The sequence below is a fragment of the Mobula birostris genome, chromosome 4, assembly GCF_030028105.1.
Source record: "Mobula birostris isolate sMobBir1 chromosome 4, sMobBir1.hap1, whole genome shotgun sequence".
Taxonomy (NCBI): Eukaryota; Metazoa; Chordata; class Chondrichthyes; order Myliobatiformes; family Myliobatidae; genus Mobula; species Mobula birostris.
In genome coordinates this window covers 208,424,210-208,442,823 of record NC_092373.1, presented here as the reverse complement: position 1 = coordinate 208,442,823, position 18,614 = coordinate 208,424,210, and the positions used below count along the sequence as shown (strand labels likewise).

General features: G+C 44.6%; 1 protein-coding gene across 2 annotated transcripts in view; it reads left to right on the top strand.

Annotated features, from left to right (window-relative positions):
- The window catches only part of rtkna (rhotekin a), a 152,277-nt gene extending 134,297 nt beyond the window's left edge, over window positions 1–17,980 (top strand). For both annotated transcript variants that reach the window (XM_072256862.1, XM_072256861.1), the window contains exon 12: window positions 13,681–17,980. In XM_072256862.1, the coding sequence (XP_072112963.1) occupies window positions 13,681–14,192 (512 nt within the window). In that variant the 3' untranslated portion in view covers window positions 14,193–17,980. The remainder of the gene's footprint in view (window positions 1–13,680) is intronic.
- Window positions 17,981–18,614: the final 634 nt, after the last annotated feature.

Genomic DNA, 18,614 nt, shown 5'->3' with positions numbered 1-18,614 from the left:
GCTGCCATTTTATCATGAGCTGATCCATTCTCCCATTTAGTCCCACTCCCCCGCCTTCTCACCATAACCTTTGATGCCCTGGCTACTCAGATACCTATCAATCTCTGCCTTAAATACACCCAATGACTTGGCCTCCACTGCTGCCCGTGGCAACAAATTCCACAGATTCACCACCCTCTGACTAAAAAAATTTCTTCGCATTTCTGTTCTGAAAGGGCGCCCTTCAATCCTTAAGTCATGCCCTCTGGTACTAGACTCCCTCATCATGGGAAACAACTTTGCCACATCCACTCTGTCCATGTCTTTCAACATTCAAAATGTTTCTATGAGGTCTCCCCTAATTCTTCTAAACTCCAAGGAATACAGTCCAAGACCGGACAAACGTTGCTCATATGTTAACCCTCTCATTCCCAGAATCATTCTAATGAATCTTCTCTGTACCCTCTCCAATGTCAGCACATCCTTTCTTAAATAAGGAGACCAAAACTGCCCACAGTACTCCAAGTGAGGTCTCACCAGGGCCTTATAGAGCCTCAACATCACATCCCTGCTCCTATACTCTATTCCTCTAGAAATAAATGCCAACATTGCATTCGCCTTCTTCACCACCGACTCAACCTGGAGGTTAACCTTAAGGGTATCCTGTACGAGGACTCCCAAGTCCCGTTGCATCTCAGAACTTTGAATTCTATCCCCATTTAAGTAATAGTCTGCCCATTTATTTCTTCTGCCAAAGTGCAGAACCATACACTTTCCAACATTGTATTTCATTTGCCACTTCTTTGCCCATTCTTCCAATCTACCCAAGTCTCTCTGCAGACTCTCTGTTTCCTCAGCACTACCAGCCCCTCCACCTATCTTCGTATCATCAACAAACTTAGCCACAAAGCCATCTATTCCATAATCCAAATTGTTGATGTACAATGTAAAAAGAAGCGGCCCCAACACGGACCCCTGTGGAACACCACTGGTAACCAGCAGCCAACCAGAATAGGATCCCTTTATTCCCACTCTCTGTTTCCTGCCAATCAGCCAACGCTCTATCCACGTATGTAACTTTCCCGTAATTCCATGGGCTCTTATCTTGTTAAGTAGCCTCATGTGTGGCACCTTGTCAAAGGCCTTCTGAAAATCCAAATATACAACATCCACTACATCTCCTTTGTCTAGCCTACTTGTAATTTCCTCAAAAAATTATAATATGTTTGTCAGGCAGGATTTTCCTTTAAGGAATCCATGCTGAGTTCTGCCTATCTTGTCATATGCCTCTAGGTACTCTGTAACTTCATCCTTAACAATTGACTACAACAACTTCCCAACCACCAATGTCAAGCTAACAGGTCTATAATTTCCTTTTTGCTTTCTTGCCCCCTTCTTAAATAGCAGAGTGACATTTGCAATCTTCCAGTCCTCCGGAACCATGCCAGAATCTATTGACTTTTGAAAGGTCATCGCTAATGCCTCCGCAATGTCCACAGCTACTTCCTTCAGAACACGAGGGTGCATTCCATCTGGTCAGGGAGATTTATCTACCTTTAGACTATTCAGCTTCCTGAGTACTTTCTCTGTCGTAATTGTGACTGCGCACACTTCTCTTCCCTGCCACCCTTGAGTGTCCGGTATACTGCTGATGTCTTCCTCAGTGAAGACTGATGCAAAATACTCGTTCAGTTCCTCCGCTGTCTCCTTATATCCCATTACAATTCTCCAGCATCATTTTCTATCGGTCCTATATCTACTCTCACCTGTCTTTTACTCTTTATATACTTGAAAAAGCTTTTAGCATCCTCTTTGATATTATTTGCTAGCTTCCTTTCATAGTTCATCTTTTCCCTCTTAATGACCTTCTTAGTTTCATTTTGTAAACTTTTAAAAACTTCCCAATCCTCTGTCTTCCCACTAATTTTTGCTTCCTTGTATGCCCTCTCCTTTGCTTTAACTTTGGCTTTGATTTCTCTTGTCAGCCACGGTTGCTTCCTTTTTCCATTTGAAAATTTCTTCTTGTTTGTAATAAACCTGTCTTGCACCTTCCTCACTTCTCGCATAAACTCCAGCCACTACTGCTCTGCCATCCTTCCAGTCAATTTTGGCCAGTTCCTCTCTCATGCCACTGTAATTTCCTTCACTCCACTGACTACTGACACATCAGATTTCGGCTTCTCTTCAGATTTCCCAGTGAACTCAATCATGTTATGATCATTGCCTCCTTAGGGTTCCTTCACCTCAATCTCTCTAATCACCTCCGGTTCATTACACAATACCCAATCCAGTACAGCTGATTACTTAGAGTGACTTAGAGTGCCAGGCTGCAGATGTTTCAGAAAGGACAGGGAGGGAGGCAAAAGAGGTGGGGGCGTGGCACTGTTGATCAGAGATAGTGTCACGGCTGCAGAAAAGGTGGAAGTCATGGAGGGATTGTCTACTGAGTCTCTGTGGGTGGAAGTTAGGAATAGGAAGGGGTCAATAACTCTACTGGGTGTTTTTTTATTGACCACCCGATAGTAACAGGGACGTTGAGGAGCAGATAGAGAGACAGATTCTGGAAGGAATAACAGGGTTGTCATGGTGGGAGATATTAATTTCCCAAATATTGATCGGCATCTTCCCAGAGCAAGGGATTTAGATGGGATGGAGATTGTTAGATGTGTTCAGGAAGGTTTCCTGACAGAATATGTAGATACACCTAAAGAGAGGCTGTACTTCATCTGCTATTGGGAAATGAACCTGGTCAGGTGTCAGATCTGTCAGTGGGAGAGCATTTTGGAGCTAGTGATCACAATTCTATCTCCTTTACCAAAGCATTGAAGAGGGATAGGAACAGAAAAGTTAGGAAAGTGTTTAATTGGAGTAAGGGGAAATATGAAGCTATCAGGCAGGAACTTGGAAGCATAAATTAAGAACAGATGTTCTCAGGGAAATGCACGGCAGAAATGTGGCAAATGTTCAAGAGATATTTGTGTGATGTTCTGCAGAGGTATGTTCCAATGAGACAGAAAGGATGGTAGGGTACAGGAACTGTGGTGTACAAATCTAGTCAAGAAGAAAAGAGGAGTTTAGAAAAGGTTCAAAATACTAGGTAATGATAGAGATCTAGAAGATTATAAGGATAGCAGGAAGGAGCTTAAGAAGGAAATTAGGAGAGCCAGAAGGGACCATGAGAAGCCCTTGGCAGGCAGAATTAAAGAAAATCGGAAGGCATTCTACAAGTATGCGAAGAGCAAGAGGACAGTGTGACAGTGGAAAAGTGTGTCTGGAACCGGAGGAGATAACAGAGGTACTTAATGAATACTTTGCTTCAGTATTCATTACTGAAAAGGATCTTGGTGATTCTAGGGATGACTTACAGTGGATTGAAAAACTTGAGCATATAGAAAGAGGATGTGCTGGAGTTTTTGGAAAGTATCAAGTTGGATAAGAGTCTGGGACCGGATGGGATGTACTCCAGGCTACTGTGGGAGGCAAGGAAGGAGATTGCTGAGCCTCTGGCGATGATCTTTGCATTATCACTGGGGACGGGAGAGGTTTCGGAGGACTGGAGGGTTGCAGATGTTGTTCTCTTATTCAAGAAAGGGAGTAGCGATATCCCAGGAAATTATAGACCAGTGAGTCTTACTTCAGTGATTGGTAAGTTGATGGAAAAGATTCTGAGATGCAGAATTTGTGAACATTTGGAGAGGCATAATATGATTAAGAATAGTGAGCATGGCTTTGTCAAAGGCAGGTCATGCCTTACTAGCCTGATTGAATTTTTTGAGGAAGTGACTAAACACATTGACGAAGTAGAACAGTAAATGTATATGGATTTTAGCAAGGCATTTGATAAGGTACCCCATGCCAGGCGTATTGAGAAAATAAGGAGGCATGGGATCCAAGGGGACATTGCTTTATGGATCCAGAGTTGGCTTGCCCACAGAAGGCAAAGAGTTGTTGTAGACAGGTCATATTCTGCATGGAGGTTGGTGACCAGTGGTTCTGTTCTGGGACCCCTTCTCTTTGTGATTTTTATAAATGACCTGGATGAGGAAGTGGAGGGATGCATTATTTTTCTAAATGGGGATAAAATCCAAGAACCTAAGATGCAAGGGTACTTGGGATCCTTGTGCAGAACACCCTGAATGCTAACTTGCAGGTTGAGTTGGTGGGGATGGCAAATGCCAAGTTAACATTCATTTCAAGAGGTCTAGTATACAAGAGCAAGGATGTGATGCTGAGGTTTTGTAAGGCACTGATGAAGACTCACCTTGAGTTTTGTGAACAGTTTTGGGATCCATATCTAAAAAACGATGTGCTGGCACTGGAGAGGGTTCAGAGGAGGTTCACAAGGATGATTGCAGAATGAAATTTTACCATATGGGGAACGTTTGATGGCTCTGGGTCAATGCTGGAATTTAGAAGTATGAGTGTGGAGAGCTCATTGAAACCTTTTGAATGTTGAAAGGCCTAGAGTAGATGTGGAAAGGATGTGTGGGGGAGTTTTGGACAAGAGGGCACAGCCTCAGGATAGAGAGGCATCCATTTACAACAGAGATGTGAAGGAATTTCTCTAGCCAAAGGGTGGTGAATTCGTGGAATGTCATTGTGGAGGCCAGGTCTTTGGGTGTATTTAAGGCAGAGATCGATAGGTTCTTGATTGGCCATGGCATTAAAGGTTACGGAGCAAAGGCCGAGGAGGGGGAGAAAAAGGATTAGCCATGATTGCACGGAGGAGCAGACTTGACAGGCCAAATAGCCTATTTCTGTTACTTTGTCTTATGGTAGTAATCTCTGGATTGCTGCTTCTGCCACACACCAGTGAGGTTAAGAATAGGATGATTCACAGATAAATACATGTCTGAGGATCTGGTGCAGGGATAAGATTTTAGATTTCTGTATCATTCGGATGTCTTCTGGGGATGGAATGACACATACAAAAGGGGTGATTTACACCTGAACCCGAGGTGCCCAGTATCCTGTGGCTAGGTTTGCTAAAGTGTTGGGGATGGTTTCAGTTATTTGGAAACTGAATGATAGGGCTAAGAATGGAGCAGCTGATATACATGTAGATGCTGTGTGTCGTGAGACTGTCAAGAATGACAGGCAATGAAGGGGAAAAATTGCATTCAGTGGGATAGGTTACAGCGTAACACAGAGTCAAAATTGAAAAGTGTGATGAATACAGTACTGAAGGTGTTTAAATGCACGCAGTGTATGAAATTAGGTAGGTAATCTTATAGCATAGAGATTGGCAGGTATGATGTTGTGGACATCACTGTGTTGTGGCTGATAGAAGATAATAGATGGGAGCTTAACATTCAAGGCGAGACATCGTATCAAAAGTACAAGCAGGTAAGCAGTGAGGTTGGTGTGGCTTTAGTTGGTAAAAAATTAAATTAACTCATTATGAAAAGGTGACATTGCATCAGAAGATATAGAATCATTGTGGGTGGAGTTAAGGAACTGCAAGGGTAAAAATACCCCGATGCAAGTTATACACAGGCCTCTGAACAGTAGCCGGAAGTGGTATACTAATTACAATCAGGAATAGAAAATGCACGTCAGAAGGGCAATGTTACCATATTCATGGGGATTTAAATATTCAGATAGATTGGGAAAATTAAGTGGTGCTGATTTTGGATCTCAAGAAAGAATTTTTAAAATGCCCATGAGATAACCTTTGAACCCACTAGGAGATCAACTACTCTCGATTGGATGATGTGTAATGAACTGGATTTGGTTAGGGAGCTTAAGGTAAAGGATCCCTCGGGAGACAGTGATTATAACGTGAAGAATTCACCCTGAAATTTGAGAGGGAAAAGCTAAAGTCAAATCTATCAGCATTACAGTGGAGTAAAAGGAATTACAGAGTCGTGAGAGAGGAGCTGGCCAAAGTTTATTGGAAGAGACACCAGAATGTGGTGACAGAGCAGCAATGCCTGGGACAAATAAAGAGCTGCAAGGATTCATGCTGGGTCTGTTTTTGTTTGTTATCTATATCGATAAACTGGATGATAACGTGGTTAACTGGATCAGCAAATTTCTGGATGTCACCAAAACTGGGGGTGTAGTGAATAACAAAGAAGACTACCATGGCTTGCAGCGCGATGTGGACCAGGTGAAAAATGGGCTAAAAATGGCTGATGCAATTTAATGCAGACAAGAGTGATGTTCTGAATATCGGTAGGACCAACCAAGGCAGGCCTTACATTGTGAGCGGTAGGACATTGAGGAGTGTGGTAGAACAAAGGGATCTGGTCCATAATTCATTGGAAGTGGTGTCACAGGTTGGTAGGGTTGTAAAAAAAGCTTTTGGCACATTGGCTTTCATAAATCGACGTATAGAGTACAGGAGATGGGATGTTATGTTGAAGTTGTGTCAGACATTGGTGAGGCCTAATTTGGACTATTGTGTGCTGATTTGGTCAACAATCTACAGAAAGGTGTAAGTAAGATTGAAAGAGTACAAAGAAAATTTACAAGAATGTTGCCAGGTCTGGAAGACATGAGTTGTAAGGAAAGATTCAATAGGTTAGAACTTTGTTCCTTAGAACATAGAAGATAAAGACAAAATTATGAGGTGGAGAGATGGGATAAATTCAACAGGCTTTCTCCACTGAGGTTGGGTGAGACTATGCATGGAGGTCATGGGATAAGGGTGAAAGGTGAAATATTTAAGGGGTGCATACGGAGAAAATTCGTCATTCAGAGAGTGGTGAGAGTGTGGAACGAGCTGCCAGTGCTAGTGATGCAATTTTGATTTCAATATTTTCGGGAAGTTCGGATAGGTATGTGGACGGGAGGGGTTATGGAGGGCTATGATCCAGATGCAGGTCGATGGGAATAGACAGGTTAAATGGTTTGACACAGACTGGATGGGCCAAAGGCCCGCATTCTATTTCTCTCACGATTAATATCAAAGCGAATACAAAAGGTTTTTCAGACATATAAAGAGTAAAAGAGAGGCGAGAGCATGGATATATGGTATGGAGTACGTTGACCGTCTGCAACACAGCATGATATGGAAACACCCTTGAATGGAAAATCCTACAGAAAGTAGTGGGTATGGCCCAGACCATCGGGGTAAAGCCCTTCCAACCATTGAGCATATCTACACAGAGCATTGTCACCAGAAAGCAGCATCCATCATCAGAAGCCCCACCACCCAGGTCGTGCTCTTTTCTCACTGCTGCCATCAGGAAGAAGGTGCAGGACTTAAGACTGTCGCCACATGGTTCAGAAATAGTTATTACCTCTCAACCATCAGGCCCTCGAGCCACTTCACTTGCCCTGTCACCTACAACCTATGGAATCACTTTCATTTCATTTCCTTGACATTTATTGTTTGGATATTTATTTACTTATGTATGTATTTGCCCAGTTTGTTGTCTTTGGCACATCACTTTGAATGTCCAGTTTGTACAGGATTTATTGATTCTATTATGGCTATTATTCTGTTATAGATTTATTGGGTATGCTTTCAAAGAAGTGAATCACAGGCTTGTAAAAGGTGACATATATGTACTTTGATAATAAGTTTAACATAGAACATAGAAATCTACAGCACATTACAGGTCTTTCAGCATAGAATTTTTCGAGTGCATAGCTCTCTATTTTTCTAAGCTCCATGTACCTATCTAAAAGGCTCTTAAAAGGCCCTATTGTATCTGCCTCTATCTCCTTTGCTGGCAGTGCATTCCACGCACCCACCACTCTCTGACATCCCCTCAGTAAATGTGAGGTTGTCCACTTTGGTGGCAAGAACAGGTAGGCAGATTACTATCTGAATGGTGTCATGTTAGGAAAAGGGGAAGTACAACGAGATCTGGTGCCTGAGTCAGTGGTGGAGGCAGATACACTAGTGAAGTTTAAGAGACTATTATACAGGTATATGGAGCAATTTAAGGTGGGGGGTTATATGGGAGGCAGTTTAAGGGTCGGCACAACATTGTGGGCCGAAGGGCCTGTACTGTGCTGTACTATTCTATGTTCTATGTTCAATCCCCTACACCTTCCATATACCTGTAAAACCCTGCCCATATCCACTGCACCTTTCATGTAGCTGTAAAACCCTGCCCCAATCCATTACACCTCCATGTCTTTCTAAACTCCCATCCTCATCCCCTACACCCTCCACATCCCTGTAAATCCGTCCTCATCCCCTACTCCCTGCCCATATCTGTAAGCTCCTATCCTAATCCCCTACACCCCTTCTCAACGCTATCCGATGTCCCAGTGCCCTGCACCCCTCCAGATCCTGACCTCATCTCCTGTGCTCCCCTGATCTCTGTAAATGCCTGTCCTCATCGCTCGTCTCTGTCCAGCCCTGACCTCATCCCTCATGCCCCGCCGCATCTCTGTAAGTGCCTGTCCCGATCTCCTGTACACCTACACTCTCCCTTGATAACTGTGCCTTTGTGCCTTATTAATTATTTTGAGAAGCACCTCTGAACAGGCCCTTCAGTAGCAATGACCTTCACCATGCCACATCCCACCTATTTAACGTTAACCTCATCTTGGCTCAATTTACAATCAAACTAATCTCCGAACATGTATGTCTTTGGGCTTTGGGAGGAAACTGGAGCACCTGGAGGAGATATTATGCCTACCATGGGGAGAATATAAACCCTTTCAGGAATACCGGAGTTGAACTCTGAAATCCGCCCCCAAGTTGTAATAGCGCCGCACTAACTCTATGGTGCAGTGCCATCCTGTGGCTGCTTAACCCACTGTCAGAAACAAAGAAACATAGAAAACCTACAGCACAATACAGGCTGTTTGGCCCACAAAGTTGTGCTGAACATGTCCTCACCTTAGAGCTAACTGGGCTTTACCCATAGCCCTCTATTTTTCTAAGCTCCATGTACCTATCCAGGAGTCTCTTAAAAGACCCTATCGTTTCTGCCTCCACCACCATTGCCAGCAGCCCATTGAATGCACTCAGCACTCTCTGCATAAAAAACTTACCCCTGACATCTCCTCTGTACCTACTTCCAAGCACCTTAAAACTATGCCCTCTCATGTTAGTCATTTCAGCCCTGGGAAAAAGCCTCTGACTATCCACACGATCAATGCCTCTCATCATTATATACACCTCTATCAAGTCACCTCTCATCCTCCGTCGCTCCAAGGAGAAAAGGCCAAATTCACTCAACCTATTCTCATAAGGCATGCTCCCCAATTCAGGCAACATCCTTGTAAATCTCCACTGCTCTCTTTCTCGGTTTCCACATCCTTCCTGTAGTGAGGTGACCAGAACTGAGCACAGTACTCCAAGTGGGGTCTGACCAGGGTCCTATATAGCTGCAACATTACCTCTCAACTCCAAAATTCAATCCCATGATTGATGAAGGCCAATACACCATATGCCTTCTTAACCACAGGGTCAACCTGCGCAGCAGCTTTGAGTGTCCAATCGACTCGGACCCCAAGATCCTTCTGATCCTCCACACTACCAAGAGTCTTACCATTAATACTATATTCTGCCATCATATTTGACATACCAAAATGAATCACCTCACGCTTATCTGGGTTGAACCCCATCTGCAACTTCTCAGCCCAGTTTTGCATCCTATCAATGTCCCGTTGTAACCTCTGACAGCCCTCCACACTATCCACAACACCCCCAACACCCCCAACCTTTGTGTCATCAGCAAATTTACTAACCCATCCCTCCACTTCCTCATCCAGGTCATTTATAAAAATCACGAACAGTAAGGGTCCCAGAACAGATCCCTGAGGCACTCCACTGGTCACTGACCTCCATGCAGAATATGACCCGTCAACAACCACTCTTTACCTTCTGTGGGCAAGTCAGTTCTGGATCCACAAAGCAATATCCCGTTGGATCCCATGCCTCCATACTTTCTCAATAAGCCTTGCATGGGGTACCTTATCAAATGCCTTGCTGAAATCCATATACACTACATCTACGGCTCTGCCTTCATCAATGTGTTTAGCCACAACCTCAAAAAATTCAATCAGGCTCGTAAGGCACAACCTGCCTTTGACAAAGCCATGCTGACTGTTCCTAATCATATTATGCCTCTCCAAATGTTTATAAATCCTGTCGCTCAGGATCTTGTCCATCAACTTAACAACTACTGAAGTAAGACTCACTGGCCTATAATTTCCTGGGCTATCCCAACTCCCTTTCTTGAATAAGGGAACAACATCCATAACCCTACAATCCTCTGGAACTTCTCCTGTCCTCATTGATGATGTAAAGATCACTGCTAGAGGCTCAGCAATCTCCTCCCTCGCCTCCCTGGGGTACATCTCATCCGGTCGAAGTGATTTATCCAAATTGATGCTTTCCAAAAGCTCCAGCACATCCTCTTCCTTAATATCTACATGCTGAAGCTTTTCAGTTCACTGCAAGTCATCACTACAATCACCAAGATCCTTTTCCGTAGTGAATACTGAAGCAAAGTATTCATTAAGTACCTCCGCTATTTCCTCCAGTTCCATACACACTTTCCCACTGTCACACTTGATTGGTCCTATTTTTTCACGCCTTATCCTCTTGCTCTTCATATACTTGTAGACTTCCTTGGCATGATCCTTAATCCTGTCCGCCAAGGCCTTCTCATGACCCCTTCTGGTTTTCCTAATTTCATTCTTAAGATCCTTCCTGCCCGCTTTATAATCCTCTAGATTCCTATCATTAATTAGTTTTTTGAACCTTTCGTAAGCTCGTCTTTTCTTCTTGACTGGATTTACAACAGCCTTTGTGCACCACGGATCTTGTACCCTACTATCCATAGAAACCATAGAAACTACAGCACAGAAACAGGCCTTGTGGCCCTTCTTGGCTGTGCCGAACCATTTTCTGCCTAGTCCCACTGACCTGCACACAGACCATATCCCTCCATACACCTCCCATCCATGTATCTGTCCAATTTATTCTTAAATGTTAAAAAAGAACCCGCATTTACCACCTCGTCTGGCAGCTCATTCCATACTCCCACCACTATCTGTGTGAAGAAGCCCCCCCCCTAATGTTCCCTTTAAACTTTTCCCCCCTCACCCTTAACCCATGTCCTCTGGTTTTTTTCTCCCCTTGCCTCACTGGAAAAAGCCTGCTTGCATTCACTCTATCTATACCCATCATAATTTTATATACCTCTATCAAATCTCCCCTCATTCTTCTACGCTCCAGGGAATAAAGTCCTAACCTATTCAACCTTTCTCTGTAACTGAGTTTCTCAAGTCCTGGCAACATCCTTTTAAACCTACTCTGCACTCTTTCAACCTTATTTATATCCTTCCTGTAATTTGGTGACCAAAACTGAACACAATACTCCAGATTTGGCCTCACCAATGCCTTGTACAACCTCATCATAACGTTCCAGCTCTTATACTCAATACTTTGATTAATAAAGGCCAATGTACCAAAAGCTCTCTTTACGACCCTATCTACCTGTGACGCCACTTTTAGGGAATTTTGTATCTGTATTCCCAGATCCCTCTGTTCCACTGCACTCCTCAGTGCCTTACCATTAACTCTGTATGTTCTACCTTGGTTTGTCCTTCCAACGTGCAATACCTCACACTTGTCTGTATTAAACTGCATCTGCCATTTTTCAGCCCATTTTTCCAGCTGGTCCAAGTCCCTCTGCAGGCTCTGAAAACCTTCCTCACTGTCTACTACACCTCCAATCTTTGTATCATCAGCAAATTTGCTGATCCAATTTACCACATTATCATCCAGATCACTGATATAGATGACAAATAACAATGGACCCAGCACTGATCCCTGTGGCACACCACTAGTCACAGGCCTCCACTCGGAGAAGCAATTCTCTACACCACTCTCTGGCTTCTTCCATTGAGCTAATGTCTAATCCAATTTACCACCTCTCCATGTATACCTAGCGACTGAATTTTCCTAACTAACCTCCCATGCGGGACCTTGTCAAAGGCCTTACTGAAGTCCATATAGACAATATCCACTGCCTTCCCTTCATCCACTTTCCTGGTAACCTCCTCGAAAAACTCCAATAGATTGGTCAAACATGACCTACCACGCACAAAGCCATGTTGACTCTCCCTAATAAGTCCCTGTCTATCCAAATGCTTGTAGATCCTGTCTCTTAGTACTCCCCCTAATGACTTACCTACTACCGACGTTAAACTTACTGGCCTATAATTTCCTGGATTACTTTTTGATCCTTTTTTAAGCAACGGAACAACATAAGCCACTCTCCAATCCTCCGGCACCTCACCTGTAGACAGCGACATTTTAAATATTTCAGCCAGGGCCCCTGCAGTTTCAACACTAGTCTCCTTCAAGGTCCGAGGGAACACTCTGTCAGGTCCCGGGGATTTATCCACTTTAATTTTCCTCAAGACAGCAAGGACCTCCTCCTTTTCGATCTGTACAGTTTCCATGATCTCACTACTTGTTTCCCTTAATTCCATAGACTTCATGCCAGTTTCCTTAGTAAATACAGGCGCAAAAAACCTATTTAAGATCTCCCCCCTTTCTTTTGGTTCCGCACATAGGCGACCACTCTGATCTTCAAGAGGACCAATTTTATCCCTTACAATCCTTTTGCTCTTAATATACCTGTAAAAGCTCTTTGGATTATCCTTCACTTTGACTGCCAAGGCAACCTCATGTCTTCTTTTAGCCCTCCTGATTTCTTTCTTAAGTATTTTCTTGCACTTCTTATACTCCTCAAGCACCTTATTTACTCCCTGCTTCCTATACATGTCATACAACTCCCATCCTTTCCATGTTTCATTGGAACGTACCTACTCAGAACCCCACACAAATATCCCCTGAACATTTGCCGCATTTCTTACGTATGTGTACCTGAGAATATGTTTCCAATTTATGCTTCCATGTTCCTGCCTGATAGCCTCATATTTCCCCTTACACTAATTAAATGTTTCCCTAACTTGTCTGTTCCTATCCCTCTCCAATACTATGGTAAAGGAGATAGAACTGTGATCACTATCTCCAAAATGCTCTCTCACTGAGAGATCTGACACCTGACCAGGTTCATTTCCCAATACCAGATCAAGTACAGCCTCTCCTCTTGTAGGCTTACCTACATATTGTGTCAAGAAACCTTCCTGAATACACCTAATGAACTGCACCCCATCTAAACCCCTCACTCTAGGGAGATGTCAATCAATATTTGGGAAGTGAAAATCTCCCATCATGACAACTCTGTTATTATTACTCATTTCCAGATTCTATTGCTGTGATTCCAGTTTGTGATCTACAATAAAGTAGATGTTGTTGGGGGGAATCTGAGATTTCTGTGCACAAGGTACCATAGAGAGGAGGAGGGCTCCGCTCACAGGTCTCATGGTGATCTGTGAGGCAGTGAGAGGGTACATACGTGTGAATCAGGGCAGTTTGCTGGGCAGAGCGATGTCCTGTGTCGCATGTCCGAGGGACCTGTGGCTTGTTCAGGGATGGAGAGGCAGCAGCCCTCTACCCAATGAAAGGGGCTAGGAGACGTTTAGTTGTAGGCAGAATTGCCTGTTTTGTGACAATGGGATAAATTATTTCGGGGGCAGTAGGGTGAGATCAAGGACAGAGCCAGGAATGATCAGCTTTTGAGGCATGTTCCCCAGGTCTGTAATTGGCCACCTCCTGAACTCTGAATTTCTGTGACTTTCCACACAGAGCTGGACAGTCAGGTCATTTATTGTTTGTGTGTAATTGGATATTCTCCCTTCCGATTCCAGTTATTGACTCTGCAGACGACACTGACCCTGCTGTGGACATGCTGAGCGGCCATATTCAGACAGACGCTGGCTACAGAGATGGAACCCTGCCCCCCTGGTACGCACTTTTTGAGAACTCTCAGAAGCGAGTGTGTAAAAGCACTGTCCCCTTACTCGGTGGTGGTGTGGTTTCAGAGAGAGATGGCCTCTGCACGGACTGGATACAACGCCATGCATTTGACCTCCAGCTGATAGATAAGGACTGGAATGCCCAGGATCTCTGTGCTGGAGAGAGTCACTTCACAAGGCCACGAACTCAATCCTTGGATGCCAAACTTATGAGCTTCAAGTGCCAAGCCCAAAGGGCAGAAGCTTTATCAAACAAACGCTCTGTAATGCTATCGACAAGCTCCACGCAGACCTGCAGTGCAGACTACAACCCCGAAACTGAGCTGAAGCTCGCCTCAGCACCAGCTTCTGAGGAACAGAGTTCTAGCCTGCCCACCAGTACACGACAGCAGACACAGGTGTAACCGGGAAATCAGCAGAGGTGTACCGTGGTAAAGGATATCGTGGCAGCTCCGTTCTTTGTCCCCGCGGCACAGCTGCCATGACTGTGGATCTCTGGTGGGCCAGGGTTGAGGGAGAAGGCCTATGGGGATTGAAAGGGGAGAGAAAAGAGAATTGGGAGCAGGGTTGGGTCACGGCTCCACGCCAGCCTCATCATCCACCTGTCACTACCCTCCAACTGCAGACCTGCTCCCTTCCCCTACCTAGTTGTCTTTTTCTCAGCCCCCTGTACGCCTTCAGTCACTGCCAAATCTCAGCACAACTCCCTGCTCACCCTACACCAAAAATCTCCCCGCCCATTTTACACCAGAAATCTCCCCGCCCACCTTACGCCGGAAATCTCCCCGCCCACTTTACGCCGGAAATCTCCCCGCCCACTTTAGACCGGAAATCTCCCCGCCCACTTTTCGCCGGAAATCTCCCCGCCCACTTTTCGCCAGAAATCTCCCTGCCCACTTTACGCCAGCCATTCTCCCTTCTCAGTTCTGATGCTCTCTTTTTCCTGACACATTGAGATTTCAATCCAGCCCCACAGATGTTGCTTGAGCTGCTGAGTTCCTCTGGCAGTGTGTGAATCTGGATTCTAGCATTGTCCGTCTCATGTGTCCCCACCACGACTCCTCCTCTGTGCCAGCTTCCCATCAACCTCAATGTTCCATCTTTCAAATATTTGACTGTTTTCACCTCGTACCTGTTACCTGATCTGACCTCCAGCTCTGCATGTTTGACCTTAATTTCAATGTTCTCATCATCCAGGTCCTTCTACCTGTTTTCGTATAGGAGCAATCTTGGCGAGTTCTCACTTTGTTTCCTCTGCAGGACATTGATGAACAGAAAGAAAAAGAGGCCCAAGAACCAATCCTCACGTTATATCCCTCCTGTTGGGAAAGTCTGTGGTCTATAATCCATGCCAACACATTCCCTCCTGTTGGAAACAGGCCTGTCTAATCCATGCCAACACCCGCCCTCCTGTTGGAAACAGGCCTGTCTAATCCATGCCAACACACGCCCTCCTGTTGGAAACAGGCCTGTCTAATCTATGCCAACACACTCCCTCCTGTTGGAAATGGGCCTAACTAATCCATGCCAACACACTCCCTCCTGTTGGAAAATCTTTGTGGTTTATCATCCATGCCAGCACGCCCCACTCCCCCCGCTGGAAAACAGCTCGTCTAATCCATGCCAACACCCTCCCCCCTGTTGGGAATGGGCCTGACTGATCCATGCCAACACATTCCCTCCAGTACACAAGGGCCCTTCTTGAACACTACAGCACAGAAACATACGCTTTGGTCCGTCATTTAAACTGCCTGGTTCCACTGATCTGCACTTTGACCACAGCCGTCCATATCCCTGCCATCCATGTACATAAAAACATTTCTCTTAAATGTTGAAATTGAAATCACATGCACCACTTTTATTGGCAGCTTGTTCCTTGCTGTCATGATCCACTGAGTGAAGATGTTTCCCATCATGTTCTCCTTAAGCATTTCACCTTTCACCCTTAACCCATGACCTCTGGTTGTAGTCCCATCCAACCTCAGTGGAAAAGGCAGCTTGCGTTTACCCTATCTATACCCCTCATAATTTTTGTATACATCTATCAAATCTCTCCTCAGTCTTCTATGTTTTAAAGAATACAGTCCTAACCTATTCAATCTTTCCTTATAACTCAGGTCCTCCAGACCAACAACATCCTTGTAAATTTTCTCTGCACTCTTTCAATCTTATTTACATCTTTCTTGTGGGTGGTGACCAAAACTGCAAATAATAATCCAAATTAGGCCTCACCAATGTCTTGTAGAACTTCAACATAACATACTTTGAATAATGAAGTGTGCCAATGGCTTATTATCCATGCCAACACACTGCTTCCTGAAACCAGAGATCTACCTTAATGCACCAGCCTGTTATGTGGCAATTTGTGCCTTTTGGAAATCTAAATGCACAATATCTACTGTAAACTCTTCCTGTTACATCCTCAAAAAATCTGAGCAAAAAAAGGTCAAACATTGTTTACCTTTCATCATACCGTGTTGACTGTGTTTGATTGGATTCACTTTTCTGAAATGATGAGAGGAACATAGGCCATGTCCCGCTGGCCTGTGATAACACAGTATTGTTCTGTGCCTTTCTTCCTGCATCTGAAACATCTGTGAATGGTGGTGTTCTGCAGGAATCCCTACTGGGATCTCTGCTGTTTGTGATATTACTCTGGCTGGAGGTCCGTCACTGGTGGTGTTCCGCACAGATCTGTACTGACGGAGGTTCACAAGGATGATCCCAGCAATGAAGGGGTTAACCTGTGAGGAGCAATGAAGGGGTTAACATATGAGGAGTGTTTGGCAGCTTTGGGCTTGTGAATTTAGAGGAATGCAGGGGATCTCATTGAAACCTACTGAATGTTGAAAGGACTAATTAAGGTGTATGTGGAGAGGATGTTTCCTGTGGTGGGGGTATCCAGAACAGCCTCAAAATTGAGGGGCGACCTTTTAGAACAGAGGTAAGCAGGTATATTTTTAGCTAGAGAGTAGTGAATCTGTGGAATACTGTTCCACAGACTGCGATGGAGGCCAAGTCCATCAGTATATTTAAAGCAGAAGTTGATCGTTTCCTGATCGGTCAGGGCATCAAAGGACATGATGAGAAGTCAGGTGTATGGGGTAGAGTGGGATCCGAGATCTCTCATGATGGAATGGTGAAGCAGACTCAATGGGCTGAATGGCCTAATTCTGCTCCCATGTCTTATGATCTTATGAACTTGTCAGGCCATGGGGATTTATCCCCTCTGATTTTTCCCAGGACAGCAAACACCTGTGGATAGTGTGGAGGGCTGTCAGACGTTACGGTGGGACATTGAGAGGATGCAAAACTGGGCTGAGAAGTGGCAGATGGAGTTCAACCCAGATTAGTGTGAGCTGGTTCATTTTGGTAGGTCAAATATGACAGAATATAGTATTAATAGTAAGACTCTTGGCAGTGTGGAGGATCAGAGGGATCTTGGGGTCCGAGTCCATAGGACACTCAAAGCTGCTGCACAGGTTGACTGTGTGGTTAAGAAGGCGTATAGTGCATTGACCTTCATCAATCGTGGAATTGGATTTAGGAGTTGAGAGGTAATATTGCAGCTATATAGGACCCTGGTCAGATCCCACTTGGAGCACCGTGCTCAGTTCTGGTCGCCTCACTATAGGAAGGATGTGGAAACCATAGAGAGGGTGCAGAGGAGATTTACAAGAATGTTGCCTGGATTGGAGAGCATGCCTTATGAGAATAGGCTAAGTGAATTTGGCCTTTTCTCCTTGGAGCGGTAGAGGATGAGAGGTGACCTGATAGAGGTGTACAAGATAATGACAGGCATTGATCGTGTGGATGGTCAGAGGCTTTTTCCCAGGGCTGAAATGGCTAACATGAGAGGGCATATTTTTAAGGTGCTTGGAAGTGGGTACAGAGGTTAGTTTTTTCACGCAGAGTGGTGAGTGCGCAGAATGGGCTGCCGGCGACAGTGGTGGAGGTGGATACGATAGGGTCTTTTAAAAGACTTCTGGATAGGTACATGTATCTTAGAAAAATAGAGGGCTATGGGTTACCCGAGGAAATGTAACTTTCGCTTCGGCTAGCAGCCCGGCCAAACTTTAGAAATGTTGCTTAGGTGGATGCTGCGCGATGTGTCCCCTGTTACAAATCAGTACGTCGAAATAACAAACAGTACACAATATGCAATTAAATGATTAAGCTTTATAATTCTTAATTTGACTATGTGGTTAGTAAAGAAACAAAAAAAAGAAAAAGGGCCCAACCTTATGAAACAGTCTGTTGTGCACATTTGGAGCTCACTGATAAGTCGATCGTCCACCGTCGACCTCCTCCGATCATCGCTGCCCTTCGGACCCTCGCTCCCAAGTCCACCCTGTCCGGCGGTCTACCAACTCTCTCCATTCGCGTCTTCTCTCCTCATCACTCCCCAGCAAAAGTCCGCGAAAATCTCTCTTCCAGATTCACAAGAAAGAACAACAGCATTCCAAACCCCGTTATCTCTAGTCATAACCCAAACATTGCTGCTACAGAGAAACCATTACATTATCAGTGAAACCTTACAGCATGTTACAGTAATTTCGAAGGTAGGGACATGTTCGGCACAGCTTTGTGGGCTGAAGGGCCTGTATTGTGCTGTGGGTTTTCTATGTTCTCTGTCCGTCCTACCTGCGCTGTAATCTGTACAGAGTCCATGAAGTTGATGCCACTTTGTCTTCTGTAAACTCAGAATCCTTTTCCTGACTAAATCTGGATGAAAAAAAATGTATTTAACAAATCCCCCATCTGTTTTGGCTCTGCAAATGTATTGAGGAAGTAGAGAGGTTACAGATGGAGTTAGGTAGGTTAGG